Source organism: Hemicordylus capensis, chromosome 2, assembly GCF_027244095.1.
Source record: "Hemicordylus capensis ecotype Gifberg chromosome 2, rHemCap1.1.pri, whole genome shotgun sequence".
Taxonomy (NCBI): Eukaryota; Metazoa; Chordata; class Lepidosauria; order Squamata; family Cordylidae; genus Hemicordylus; species Hemicordylus capensis.
In genome coordinates, this window is record NC_069658.1 from 365,796,033 (window position 1) to 365,811,519 (window position 15,487).

Consider the following 15,487-nt stretch of genomic DNA (forward strand, 5'->3'; position numbering starts at 1 on the left):
GACAATATGCAAATTATCCTGAGTGAGTCATTTAGTCAGAAACAATGCTTATTCAGCTATATATATCTAATTAGTTCACAGTTCCAATATACATTTCTGAAGGAGCATGATGAGTGCATTTCTATATCTGATTTTTTTCATGCTAATGTGCCTGTTGCATCTTGTGACTCTGGTTTTGTGCTTTACTCACTAACACTTCTACAGATGCTGTGATCTTAAGTCTATGGGTACTTCTTGAGGATGTAAGCAGACAAAAGGGCACATGCCAAATTTTAAAGATGGCAAAATAAAGTAAATGTTTCTTTAAGAGTAAAAAGTTGTTGACAAAGAGTATATGACAGTTTCAGTAAAGAAATTATAAAACTAGAGCTGTTGATATGTTCTTAAGTGACCTTATGTCAGTGCTAAGCAAAAGCTGCTTGTTTAGTGGAAAGACAGTTTCCACACTACATAAGGAAAGCTTTTATATTAGTACATACAAAGGTGTAGTATAAGCAGCCCAACAACTGTGCCAGGCAACTTGGTAGCAAAATCATTTTTCCTCTGGTAAACATCTGCTAGTCTAGACAGTGTACAGTGTTCATATGATGAATAGACAAATAGACAGCTGTTTCACTATATTCACATTCAAGGATTAGACAGGCTTTTTAGTACAGAGTCCCTTCTTGGAATCCTTAATCATTTCCTTTCATAATTTTATGACTCTGTCTCTTCTTCTGAGGAGCGATGGGAGGCATCAGTAAGCACTCAAGTCCTGTATGCCACTTCAATGAAAATACTAAAAGAAACATGTAGTAGTTTGTAGCTTGAAGATATGGACTCCTATCCAGAGGGCCATGTGGTACAGGTGGCCCTCATTATCTGCAGGGTTCCATTCCCACCAGGGTCCGCCAAATGACTTCAGATGTCACTTCCGGCCACCCTGAAATGGCGGATACACAAATACCTATTTTTGTTTTAAAGCATGTATACTCCATTGCCCGACCATGGGTGGTGAGGGCCACCTGTATACTCTGCATAAAAAGCAGACTCCTGTACACAACAGCCAACAAGGTGATACTGTCCATTTTAAGGACATTTTAGAAACTGCCTTTGACACCACACAAGATACTGCTGCTGGAGAAGAAAAAAAGAGGGATAACTAGTTTACCTGCATACTGGATTGGCTGTGTGATTTTAAAGAATTAGCATAAATAGCCACCATTTGATGATGTTCTTCAATGCACATCTAACGTTTCTGGGTACTCGTTATTGGTTTTTACAAACATGTCAGCTTATTAGCGTAGCCATAGACAGTGAGCTTTTCTCTGAGCACTTACTACTGGAGCAATGAGAAGTTATAATACTTTATAGTGCATTTCAGGCATTTGACTCTCTCTATAATCTTTCACCAGCCATGGAAATTAGGCCAGGACAGTACTGTTGTCCCCATTTTGCAGATTAAGGGCTGAGTGATAATGACTTGTCTAAGGTCAGCTAGTAAATTTGTATTTAAGGTGAGATACTTTTATACTTCCCTTCATCCTAAGACCCCAGAGTGGAGAACAAGAAGTTAAAAAAATAATACAACGTCAGTAACAACATCCTCAAAATTAAGTTACAACCTAAAAAGAGAGTAAAGGTAAAGTGAGCCATTGAGTCGGTTTTGACTCTTGGCAAACACAGAGCCCTGTGGTTGTCTTTGGTAGAATACAAGAGGTGTTTACCCTCCCAGGGGTGTAACAAGGCTGGAGTGGGCCCAGAGACAAAATTTTAAAATGGGCCCCTCGCTGATACACACACGCAAACTCACAGTATATAGTCATGTGACCTGCCTCTGGGGGCCCCCTCGAGGCGTGGGGGCCCCCAGGCAGCCGCCTCCCCTTGCCTAATAGTAGTTACGCCCATGTACCCTCCAAATGTCACTACCAAAGAACAACACTGACGGTTGTTGCAAGTGTTCAATGAAAACGTTTCTGGTGGGAAGTCTCTGGAGTTTTGTATTAAAAGGATTATTTCATGTTTTTATGAAATCTCATAATCTTAGCTGTCATCCCTGTACTAAAATGGCATGGTGTTTTTTTTTTTTGTTTCAAAGGAAACCTTGAAAGTAGAAATAATACACAGTTACACAGCAGATGCCAAGAAGACAAAGCAGATTTCATTACCTTTTAAAAATCCTGTTTTCCCTGCAAACCCATCTTTTATTTTGGGGATTGTTAGCCTTCTATGGCAGGGCACGTGCCCCAGGCGCCACTTGAAGGGGGGGGCGCCATTTTTCTAAAATTTAAAAAAAAAATTAAAATGGCTGCTGAAAACAAAATGGCCACCGTGCATGCTCAAATGGCCTCTGTGAGGCCCTAGGCCATGCCAGGCCTCGCAGAGGCCATTTGAGCATGCACAGTCGCCATTTTGTTTTCAGTGGCCATTTAAAAAAATATTTTTTTTAAAAAAATGGCCACCGCACATGCTGAAATGGTCCCTGAGAGGCCCTAGAGGCCAGAGAGGGGAGGGGAAACCTTTGCAGACTCCCCCACAGCCTTTAGGAAGCCCCCCGAAGGGGCTACAGGTAATTTTTTAAAAAAATTATATATAATATAAGTCACTGTACACATATTCAGTTTGGCACTATGTACAGAGAATCAGATGGGTGTCAGATGTTTGGACAGGGGGCGCAATTTCAGTGCTTGCCCTAGGCACTATTTTCCCTAGATACGCCTCTGTTTGCTCCAACTGCTTGATGCACTTGGCTGGCCCAGCCAGGTACACATCTGACCAAAGACTGCTCCAAATGCAAGGATTTTAAGCTTCCCAAGCTTGGAGCAGACTTTACTCCGCTGTGCACTTGGCAGGGAAAGCCTGCCTTAGGGAAATTGTTTGAGGTATTTCACTCTCCCTCCCCACCTGGTAGCCATTCAAATGTTTAGATGTTTTATGTTTCTTTGCTTGACATAATTCAGGGGGATTAATTTAAATTTTAAAAATCAGTTTATAATTGGGGTTAACTTTCTATAACCACACAAATAATTTATTTATTTATTTATTTATTTATTCAGTCATTCATTCATTCATTCATTCAATTTATATACCACCCTTCCTAAAGTGGCTCAGGGTGATTTCCACTAAAATTAAAAAACACATAATAAAACAAGTAACATAGGAAAACATTTAAACAAGATTAAAATTAAAGTTAAAACTAGATAAAAAGATGGGTCTTTAAGGCTCTCCTGACAGCCTCAAAGGAGGATAATCCTCTTATATCCATGTGGAGTGCATCCCACAACCTAAGGGCAACAACTAAGAAGGCCTGATCCTGGGTTGCCACCAGATGAACTGGTGGCACCCAGAGAGGGACCTCTCCTGATGATCTTAATGAGCATTGTGGATCTTGAATAAAGGCTCTCTCAGAAAACCCAGACCTAAGCCATTCAGGGCTTTAAGGGTAATAACAAGCACTTTGTACTTTGCCTGGAAACGTATCAGCAGCCAGTGCAACTGTTCAAGAACAGGTGTAATGCGATCTCTCCAGGATACCCCAAAGACAAATCTGGCTGCCACAGCCTCAACCTGAGGCACCAGGGTGAGATCCGGTTCCAAGAGCGCTCCCAAACAATGAACCTATTCCTTTTGGAGGAGTGTAACCTTGTCCAGAACAGGAAGTTCTACTCTATATTGCACCCCCAACAATGAGCATCTCATAAGAACAGCCTTGCTGGATCAGGCCCAAGGCCCATCTAGTCCAGCATCCTGTTTTGCACAGTGGCCCACCATCTTCTCCTTGCTTGGATTCAACTTCAGTTTATTATCCCTCATCCAGACCATTACTTCCTGTAGGTAGGTATTTAAGGGGCTAATGCCATTTCTTGATATTGATGATGAGGAAAAATAGATTTGGGTGTCATCAGCATATTGAGAACACCCAGCACCCCTATTTCTTCATATCAACTTCATGAGGTAATGGCATAACTTTCCTAAATTCCTGCCTGGAGGCAGAAATGGGCTGGATGAGGGATAACAGACTGAAATTGAATCCAAACAAGATGGAGGTACTGACTGTGGATGGTTCAGAACTTGAGAGATAGTTTAGATCTGCCTGTGCTGGATGGGGTTACATTCCCTCAGAAAGAACAAGTACATAGCTTGGGAGTGCTCCTGGATCCAAAACTCAGGTTGAGGCAGCAGCCAGGGGCACTTCTTATCATTCATTCATTCAAAGTTTATTACGGTCTATGACCAGCACAACAAGGGGAAAAAAAATACTATATATATATATATATAAAATCAACTTAAATCAGCTTCAGCTGATACATCAGCCATGCCCATATCTGGAAGTAAATGACCTTAAAACAGTGGTATATATGCCAGTAACCTCCGGGCTTGACTACTATAATGCACTCTATATGGGACTACTTTTATACATAGTCCAGAAACTACAATTGATGCAGAATGCAGCAGCCAGACTAGTCTCCAGGATAACCTGAGGAGACCATACAGGTGAAACTCGGAAAATTAGAATATCGTGCAAAAGTCCATTAATTTCAGTAATGCAAATTTAAAGGTGAAACTGATATATGAGACAGACGCATTACATGCAAAGCGAGATAAGTCAAGCCTTAATTTGTTATAATTGTGATGATCATGGCGTACAGCTCATGAAAACCCCAAATCCACAATCCCAGAAAATTAGAATATTACATGGAACCAAGAAGACAAGGATTGTAGAATAGAACAATATCGGACCTCTGAAAAGTATACAGTGTACTGTGCTTGATTGGCCAGCAAACTCGCCTGACCTGACCCCATAGAGAATCTATGGGGCATTGCCAAGAGAAGGATGAGAGACATGAGACCAAACAATGCAGAAGAGCTGAAGGCCGCTAATGAAGCATCCTGGTCTTCCATAATACCTCATCAGTGCCACAGGCTGATAGCATCCATGCCACGCCGCATTGAGGCAGTAATTGCTGCAAAAGGGGCCCAAACCAAGTACTGAATACATATGCATGCATATACTTTTCAGAGGTCCGATATTGTTCTATTCTTCAATCCTTGTCTTCTTGGTTCCATGTAATATTCTAATTTTCTGGGATTGTGGATTTGGGGTTTTCATGAGCTGTACGCCTTATCTCGCTTTGCATGTAATGCGTCTGTCTCATATATCAGTTTCACCTTTTAATTTGCATTACTGAAATTAATGGACTTTTGCACGATATTCTAATTTTCCGAGTTTCACCTGTATAACACCAATTTTAAATTGTTTCTGAGCGAAATACAAAGTGCTGGTTATTGCTTATAAAGCCCTTAATGGCTTGGGTCTAGGGTGTTTAAGAGAGCACCTCCTTTGCCATGAACCCTGCCACCTATTAAGATAATCTGAATAGGTCCAGTTACGGCTACCACTGGCTCGTTTGGTGGCGATGAAGCAACTCGGACGACGGCTGGAGCGACGCTGGAGGAAGAGTCGTCACGAATCCGATCGAACACGGGCTAGAACCCTTTTTAGGGACTACGCCGTGGCGGTGGGGGCGGCGAAGAAATGTTTTTTCTCCGCCTCCATTGCGTCTGCTCAGTGCAGGCAAACAGAGCTGTTCCGTGTGGTGAAAACATTGCTCCACACATCCCCCCGGACAATGGGGGAGGAGCCATCTACAGCTCTTTGTGATCGGTTTGCCTGTCACTTTGCAGATAAAGTCGCTTGCATCCGTGCTGACCTGGACTCCAGAGTTTTGGCAGTTCCGGCAGACGTGCCTTTGGCACCATGTGGTCCCGTTGTGTTGGATTCTTTTCGGTTGGTGCGGCCTGAGGATGTGGACAAGATCCTGGGCAGTGTGCGGGCGACTTCGTGCGCTCTTGACCCTTGCCCTTCATGGCTAATAAAAGCTGCCAGGGAGGGGACAGGCAGATCGCTGGAGGTGATGGTTAATGCTTCATTAAGGGAGGGCAGGATGCCATCGTGCCTTAAGGAGGCGGTGGTAAGACCTCTATTAAAAAAGCCCTCCCTTGATCCCTCCAGCCTGGACAATTATAGACCTGTGTCTAACCTGCCCTTTTTGGGCAAGGTGATGGAGCGTGTGGTGGCGTCCCAGCTGCAGAGGGTCTTGGATGATACGGATTATGTGGACCCTTTTCAATCTGGCTTCCGCCCCGGGTATGGGACTGAGACTGCCTTGGTCGCTCTAGTGGATGACCTACGCCGGGAACTAGACAGGGGGAGTGCGTCCCTGTTGGTTCTGCTGGACCTCTCGGCGGCGTTCGATACCATCGACCATGGTATCCTTCTGGGCCGCCTCTCGAGTATGGGAATCGGAGGCACTGCGTTGCAGTGGTTCCGGTCCTTTCTTGAGGGGAGGGTCCAGAAGGTGGTGCTGGGGGACTACTGCTCGGCCCCATGGCCGTTGGCCTGTGGGGTCCCGCAGGGTTCGGTCTTGTCCCCCATGCTGTTTAACATCTACATGAAGCCGCTGGGAGAGGTCATCCGGGGATTTGGACTGAGTTGTCAGCAATATGCGGATGACACTCAGCTCTATCTCTCCTTGTCATCTGATCCTAGGGAGGCGGTGGATGTCCTGAACCGGGGACTGGAGGTCGTGATGGGTTGGATGTGGGCTAACAAACTGAAATTGAATCCGGATAAGACGGAGGTGCTGTTGGTCAGTAGGAGAGCCAATCGGGATGTGGAGATTTTACCAGTTCTGGATGGGGTTGCACTCCCCTTGAAGGAACAAGTACGCAGCTTGGGGGTACTACTGGACCCGGCTCTGCTCTTGGAAGCTCAGGTGGAGGCGGTGGCCAGGGGTGCCTTTGCACGGCTTCGGCTGGTGCGCCAGCTGCGTCCCTTTCTCGAGAAGGCAGATCTGGCCACAGTTACCCACGCCTTAGTCACGTCGCGGCTGGATTACTGTAACGCGCTCTACGTGGGGCTGCCCTTGAAGAATATCCGGAAACTGCAGCTAGTGCAAAACGCGGCAGCGAGGGTGTTATCCAGAGCTGCCCGTTGGGAACATATCAACCCCATTTTGAAAGAGCTGCACTGGCTACCGGTTCGTTTCCGGGTCCAATTCAAGGTGCTGGTTTTGACCTTTAAAGCCCTAAACGGTTTGGGCCCAGGGTATTTGAGGGACCGCCTGCTCCCAAGGGTTGCTGCCCGCTTGACGAGGACATCTGAGGGGGCCCTGCTCCGGGTGCCGACAATGAGAGAGGCCCAGCTGTCGTGCACTCGGGACAGGGCCTTCTCTGTTGCTGCCCCCAGACTCTGGAATGCTCTCCCAGTGGTCATTCGCTCCTCGGACTCCATCATGGCTTTTAGAAAGCTTGTAAAGACTTGGCTTTTTACCCAGGCTTTTACATAATCGTTTTTACTGCAGCTTCTGGGTGTTTTTATTTCTTGTATTGTTTTATGCCTCTTAGCATGTTGTTTTTATTGTGTTTTTATTGTATGTTTTTAACTTTTGTAAACCGCCTTGGGGCTATATTTTAACGAAAGGCGGTATAAAAATGCAAAAATAAATAAATAAATAAAAATAAATAAAATAAAATAAATAAATACTCGGGACTGGGCCTACTCTGTGGCTGCCCTAGGGCTCTGGAATGTGCTCCCTATCAAATTCAGAGCTTCTCCTCCATCTCTGGCTGTTTTAAAAAAGATTCTTAAGACCCACTTGTTTTCTCAGGCTTTTAATTCATTAATTATAAATGGTCTGTTTTATATATCATACAATTGTTTTAATAATTTTATCTTGTTTTATACTTGCATTTTAACGTGTACATCACGTAGGGATGCACATCAGGCAGTATATAAACATGATAAATAAATATTGTCAGGAATATAGCCTGACCAATTAAAAACTTGTTATAAAAATGTTAGTTTCATGTTAAAAACAAAAACAAACCTACGACATCACTAGCTGTTATTTTTGTGTTTGTGGTTTTTGCCATTGTGATTATTGGTTTGGAAATCCAGGTCCAAATTTCTATTCAGCCTTGTTGTGCACTGAATATCTTTGGGCCAATGACTCTAAGCCTAATCTACCTCATAAGATTGTTGTAAGAATAAACATAAGCATGCTGTGTATGCTGCCCTTACACCTTGACAGTGGTGACACATACAGATTGAAGCACAAGAGACTGAGGTTAAAGAAAGAATTCTGTCCCCATCCTTAACCTTCTCTGAACAGCTAACTTAAAAGCTGAACTGAGCTGACTTATCTTATTTCATTCATGGCCTAAGCAATACCTCTCACAGTCACTAAACAGCATACAGCAGCCCAGTTCAAGAGCACTGTGTACACACAAGAGCTGCACAAGGATTTCACCATTGCCTCCTTTACCCATTGTATCATACCTGTTCCCAACATTGAAGTCCTTGATGAAATCTGTTCAAACAGAAGCTCCTATATGTTCCATATATCTGTAGCAAAGTTTAGATTTATACTGGTGATACTGACTCATGCTAGGGTATTGGAGTCTGTTTCATAGAAAGGATGAAACATTTCAGATAAGTCCTGCCTCTCCTTTTCAGACAGTTGGTTCAATTCATTTTGTTTTGCTGAGTTTAATATGTGGAATAACTAAGCAAGTCTGACTTCCTGTTTGTTTTCCCCACCATGCTAGTGAGCCTTGAGGATGGCAGCAGAAACCAATTGTGTCCATTCAGCATTTGAGCTGGCAGAAGCAAATGATGGCAAATGGAATTCCCACCCTAAGCGCTTCCTGGAGCCTATAGAAAAGAGCACTGATATCAAAGCAGGGATAGTGAAGAAGGTGAAGGAAACTTGCAGCTGCACCCCAGCTAGAGCCAAAGACTTGCTTCTCAGTTTCCTGCCAGTCCTGAAGTGGCTGCCCAAGTACAAGCTGAAAGAGAATATCTTGGGAGATCTGATGTCTGGTTTGATTGTGGGCATCTTGTTGGTTCCACAGTCTATTGCCTATTCTCTGTTGGCTGGCCAAGAACCTATCTATGGTCTGTATACATCATTTTTTGCCAGCATTATTTATTTCCTGTTTGGAACTTCTCGTCACATCTCCGTTGGCATTTTTGGTGTACTCTGCCTGATGGTGGGAGAAGTGGTGGACCGTGAAGTGCAGAGGGCTGGATATGATTTGGAATCAAGTATTCCTAGCAGTCATCAAATAGACGCCTACTTAAATAGCAGCACGCTGAGGCCTCTGACAGTGAACCAGATGTCACCAATGTCGTGTGATAGAAGTTGCTATGCAATTACTGTTGGAGCCACTTTGACTTTTATAGCTGGGATTTATCAGGTAAGAGGTGACAGTCCAAAGAGCATCTATTTTATGTGCTTCCCCTAGTCATTTTAAAGAAGTGTACAAGGTTGGTGACCGAGTGGCATTATAGTATGGGTGTGGCACATTTCTTCTTGATTAGAAATAAACAGTAAAATTGATATTAGTGTAGTGGTTAGAGTGCCGGACTAGGACCAGGAAGACCCGAGTTCAAATCCCCATTCAGCCATGATACTTGCTGGGTGACTCTGGGCCAGTCACTTCTCTCTCAGCCTAACCTACTTCACAGGGTTGTTGTGAGGAGAAACCTAAGTATGTAGGTTTCCTTGGAGGAAGGGCGGGATATAAAATGTAAATAAATAAAAATATTAATAGACACTCTTAGTACTCATAGATGGTTGTATATCATTTGTCTTGTACTGCAGTGAAGCTTGATACTGAACCACCTTTCTTTTGATGTTAGGTGGATGGGAGGGAGTGTTAATGAACTAATTTCTAACTGAGCAAAGAGGCACTTTTTTTTAATGTGGTGATTCTCTTTATTGAGCACAGCCCCAGCACAGTGGCTGTTTCTGGTATCTATCTTATGTTTCTTTTTTAGATTATGAGACCTTTGGGGACAGTGATCCATCTTCATTTATTTTTATTTCCCTATGTAAACCACTTTCAGAACTTTTGTTGAACCTTGCTATACGCAGATCTAGCACCCGCAGTTTTGTTTATCTGTGGCCAGGTGATTGACACCCGACCTCGGCATACATGGAGGTAAAAACAGCCCACAAACAGTTAATTCCATGTGTCCATAGGTTGAAGGGAGCCAGAAATGATCATGGAGATCATTTCTGGCCACAATTTTGTGAAATGGGGCCATTTTTGTGACTCCTTTACTTGGAAAAAAACTGTGAAAAATCATGGGAAAATGCTTACAAATTGATGATTTCTGACTTCTGAGGGGCATTGCTGGGTCACTGGATGCCTGCAGAGCATGATAGGGCACTTTATTTTGCCCTTTTAAAACCTCCCCCCCCCATTCTTTTGACACTTTTGGGCCTCTGGGAACCTAACCCCCACTATCCCATTGCCCCAATGACTGTATTTGTGGTTTCCGTATCTGCAGTAACTGTGGAGAATGGAACCCCCGCAAATATGGAGGTTCTCCTGTGTATAAATATCTGGCATCGTTGTAGTAACTGTGAGTAGGGGGAACTTTCTTGGAATTTGCCTTTGTAAGACGGCAGTTGAATAGGAAAATGAGATTTCAAATAATAGAGGGCAATGTGGGACCATTGTTGGTTGGTGTGTTGTGAATGACCTTTCTGCCCCTATCCACTCTCTATCTCCCTTATCATTGCCCCATTCCCTTATGCTGTTTGCAGGTATGTATGACAGAATGGAGACTCAGCCTTTCTCTCCGTACCTCTCAACCAACCCCTAAACCCAGGATTACTACTCTCCATTTTCTAATTGTTATAACTTCCCAGGTTTAAGTTGGGTTTAGAAAACGTTTGATGAGGCCAACCCATCATGTTAGATAGTCTGTTGTTATTTGTACCACTAAGAAGCATAGGTTAATATTTAGAAAATGTGTAAAGACTCAAAACATCTTAAATCATACAAAAGACATCCCAGCCTTGACAATCATACTATAATATACACTATCATACCAAGGCAAACACACTTGATCATCAGTCATACAGTGGGAAATAATATTATGTGATGATTTAAAAAAACATCAGTGTGCAGTCCTGAAAAACTGCAAAATTGGAGTTTTAAATACCAACTAGGAAACCCTAATACATAATAATAATAATAATAATTAATAAACCAGTCAATAACACCTATCTGACTGTGTAAACAAAATAATAAAAAAAATGGAATGCTACAATGACTTTCATAACAAATCTGAAACACAAACCCTATTACTTAACCTTCCTCCCAACTCATTGTAATGAATTCAAGTTTAAACTGATTCAGATGCAACTGCACCTAACTGTGTGGGTGTTATCATTCTTTTTTGTTCTGTGTTGAAAAATTATTCACTGATTCTTTGCATTTCTTTTCAGGTTGCCATGGGCTTCTTCCAGGTGGGCTTTGTCTCTGTGTACCTCTCTGATTCCTTGCTCAGTGGATTTGTTACAGGAGCTTCTTTCACCATCCTTACCTCACAAGTGAAATACCTCTTGGGCCTAGACATTCCTCGGAGCAATGGCATTGGTTCCCTTGTAACCACTTGGATAAACATATTCAGAAACATTCACAAAACCAACCTCTGTGATGTCATCACCAGCTTCTTGTGCCTTCTTGTTCTTATACCAACCAAAGAGATAAATGAACGATTCAAATCCAAACTTAAGGCTCCCTTGCCCACTGAACTGGTGGTGGTTGTGGTAGCTACCCTGGCATCTCATTTTGGGAAGTTCAAAGAGAAGTATGACTCCAGTGTTTCTGGACACATCCCAACTGGGTTTCTGCCACCACAACCACCAGATTGGACTCTTATTCCCAGTGTGGCTATAGATGCAGTGGCCATAGCCATTATTGGTTTTGCCATTACTGTGTCTCTCTCTGAGATGTTTGCCAAGAAGCATGGCTACACAGTTAAACCCAACCAGGAAATGTATGCCATCGGTTTCTGCAACATCATTCCTTCTTTCTTCCACTGTTTCACAACCAGTGCAGCTCTTGCCAAGACACTTGTCAAAGAGTCAACTGGCTGTAAGACTCAGATCTCTGGTGTAGTCACTGGCTTGGTCATCTTGTTAGTCCTCCTTGTGATTGCTCCCCTGTTCTATTCCCTTCAGAAATGTGTCCTAGGAGTTATAACTATTGTCAATCTCAGAGGAGCCTTGCGGAAATTCGAGGACTTACCCAAAATGTGGCGGCTAAGCAAAGTGGACACAGTGATCTGGTTTGTCACCATGTTATCATCAGCACTGATAAGTACTGAACTTGGTCTTCTGATCGGAGTCTGCTTCTCCATGTTTTGTATCATTGTGCGGACTCAGAGACCAGAAGGACAATTACTGGGCTGGGTCCCAGAATCTGAAATCTATGAACCTCTTCCCGCATACAAGGACCTTCAGACAAAGCCAGGTATCAAAATCTTTCGTTATGAAGCACCTCTCTACTATGCCAATAAAGAGAACTTCAAGTCCATGCTGTACAAGCGGACTGGAGTCAACCCTTTGTTGGAGCTGGCAGCAAAGAGAAAGGTAGAAAAGCAAAAGCTGAGTGGGAAAATGGCCAATTCCAATGGAAACCCAGCAGAAGTCTCTGTACAGCTTGTCACTCAGCCGTTGGCATTTCATACCATTGTGATCGACTGCTGTGCAGTGCAATTCTTAGATACAGCAGGGATCCACACTCTCAAAGAAGTTCACAAAGATTATGGGGAAATTGGCATCCAGGTACTGCTGGCTCGGTGCAATCCTGATGTGAGGGATTCTCTGCACCGAGGGGAGTACATTAAAAAAGGGGAAAAAACTTTCCTCTTCCATAGTGTGCACCAAGCTGTGGAATATACGTTATGTGCTGATAGGCAGAATGGGTGCTATGCATCTGAAGCTTAGTGGAAGTAAAAAGTTCACCCTGAATATTCACAAACTTCCAAAATGGCAGAGTGTGTGTGTGACGATGGACATGCAGTCACACATTTAAATTGATATGCTATTGATTTTACAATATCGTAAACATGTGTTTTGATGCTTTACTTTTGCTCTGCTGGATAGGGCATTTAGAAAGCAGTAATTACTAGTGTGTGGTGATGTGGACAGCCATCTCCACATTTCTCTCAGAACAAATACTTTTAAAGCTAGAAGTGCCTCACACATCACCTTTTGATGCTTTCAAGTCCCAAGTTTTCCATCTTGCATTGATGCCTACACATATTTGGTCTTGTGGAGATAACACTATCTTTCTGGTTGGGACTTTGCCTTAAAACAGTAAATGTGTCATTTTATCGAGCTGATTAGTTAGAACAGTCATTCTCTAGTGCAGAGCTTTTCTAGGTCTCTTACTCCCTGATGTGTCCAAAAGGTTATTAAGAACATACATATGGCTGAGGTTTGACTTGTTGACTGGGTCTTCTGCTGATCATAAGTGCCTTTATGGAGATTTGAAATGGTGAGGAGACACTGGCTGACATCCTGACTAAAGAAGCCCTTGCAGAAGGATGTTCCAATAGTGCGAGGCTGCTGCACTGGCTACTTGCTCTGTGCCTGGAGCTTGCATTCCAGACTGGTGTTGGGCAACAGCAAGCATGCTTGCACAACAGTTGCACAACCTGGGGCAGGCCTCATTTGTGTTAAACACAACTTTTGCACAATAGAGCTAGAGTGCCTTTCCACAAATCCCTGTTTTTCAACACAGCTATGTGACCCCGTTTTGGTAGCACAGCTTTCTTTTGGTAGCCGAAGCACTTCATTACTTGGTATATCAGCCACTTTTAACAGTTTTATAATTTGATTTTTAAAGTTGTGTGTTTTGTAACCTATGAAGCAAACTGGGCACTTAATTATTTGGAAACCAAAGCACTGACCAATGCATGGTGACTGCAGAGTAATCGGAGCCTGCAAAGCTCATTTGTAAATAGTTGCCCTCCGTGTACATCACACATACACACACAAGAGAAGCAGGTAATGGGGGTCTTCCTCTGGAAACTAGCAGCTATTGCATGACAGGGATATGCAAGAATGAAATAAAAACCTCTTATGGCCACTTTCAGCCCAAGAGCCCCCCCCCCACCCCACATTACCTGTTAGTGATACTGGAGCTATTTAAGTTCTGAATTATGTGTCTGCATGTTCAGTTGTAAAGGATTTGTTTTGTTGGGTGGTGGGAAGGAAACATTCTTTTGCATAATTTTTCTAACTACTATTTCTATTTTAAAATGTTCTGGAAAAGAACATAAGAATGGGAGGAAGAAAGGAAGCTCTGTAACTCCTCTGTGTAATTATTAGCTTTCTTAGCACATGAGAACAAGAGTTTTAACATCTTAATACAGGAGATTGTTATGCAAAGACTTTTCCTGTTCAGCCTCTTTTGTAAGCATTGCAAACTGTCATAGATACCAGCCACCGTAAAATGCCTAGTAGATCATCCAACACTTATTCTGGCAAGTGTAGAATCCCTGCATTATGGGATTCTATGCAACACAGGGTTTTAAAAACTGAAATACATAGCAAGCAATGTTCCTTCTAATTTTTATCATGAGTGGGAATAATTTTGTACTGGTCGGTAGTATCAAGGCAGTGTTCATGCTCGCATGCTCTCACACACACACACGGAAAGTATTAATGTGCCACGCAAAGCACGACACACAAAATTTTTAAATTTCTTTTAAAAATCAATTATCAAGGAATTAATGCATGCGCGTGCGCACACACACACACACAGAGAAGGAATTAATGTGCGTGCACATGCGCGTGCACACACACCAGGAAGGAATTAATGTGCACACGCCCACACACACACCGGGGAAGAATTAATACACGTATGTACACACACATTTTAAAATCTTTTTAGATTTTTATTAATTATCAAGGGATTAATGCATGCACACGCACACACCAGGAAGAAATTAGTGCTTTTGAATAAATTTGATGACAGGGTTGCTTTTTGTTTGATGTTATATTATTTTTTAAACTCCAGTGTTTTAGGATTTCAGGTGTTTTTTTTTAAAAAAGAGCAAAGATTACCGTGAGACTCGCGCAGCGCACAAACTCCGCCCCCCCCCACCCTCTCAACATCTTGCCTGTTCTCTGGGCTGCTGGGAGCTGCCTCCATCATCCGCCTCCAATACCACTTCTGTCCTCTGGCTTCATCTGTAGATCTCAACAGAAGTCGCGTGAGAGGGGACTTTGGCCTCTCACGAGACTTAGGATGAGATCTGTATCTGAAGCAGGAGGTGGTGGTCACAGCAGCCACAATGGTCGTGGCATTCTGGCTGGGGAAAGGGGGAAATTGAGACCTTGCCGGGGAGAGGGGGAAACCAGGAGCCACCGGCGGCGGTGGTGGTGGCCCAGCCAAGGAGATGGGGAAACCAGGACCAGTTGGGTGGCAGTGGCGGGATCAGCACTGCATGCTTGGCAGAGACAGCTACATGGGGGCTGACATTTTGTGCGTGCTCCTTAGAGAGAACACAGATAGCAAGTATATGTACATGCTTAATGAAGCTAGACTCTACAAAGTATAGGCAAGGTTCATGCAAAAAGAACCAATAAATAATTTCCTGAACAAACTAAATTAACTGAGTTAGTGAGAGAGT

At 43.2% G+C, this 15,487-nt stretch overlaps 1 protein-coding gene across 8 annotated transcripts in view; it reads left to right on the top strand.

Annotated features, from left to right (window-relative positions):
* LOC128347739 (sulfate transporter-like) overlaps window positions 1–14,884 on the top strand; it is a 33,665-nt gene extending 18,781 nt beyond the window's left edge. For all 8 annotated transcript variants that reach the window (XM_053302786.1, XM_053302788.1, XM_053302785.1 and 5 more), the window contains 2 exons: window positions 8,590–9,240; window positions 11,286–14,884. In XM_053302786.1, the coding sequence (XP_053158761.1) occupies window positions 8,602–9,240; window positions 11,286–12,791 (2,145 nt within the window). In that variant the 5' untranslated portion in view covers window positions 8,590–8,601 and the 3' untranslated portion in view covers window positions 12,792–14,884. The remainder of the gene's footprint in view (window positions 1–8,589; window positions 9,241–11,285) is intronic.
* The last annotated feature ends 603 nt before the right edge of the window (window positions 14,885–15,487 follow it).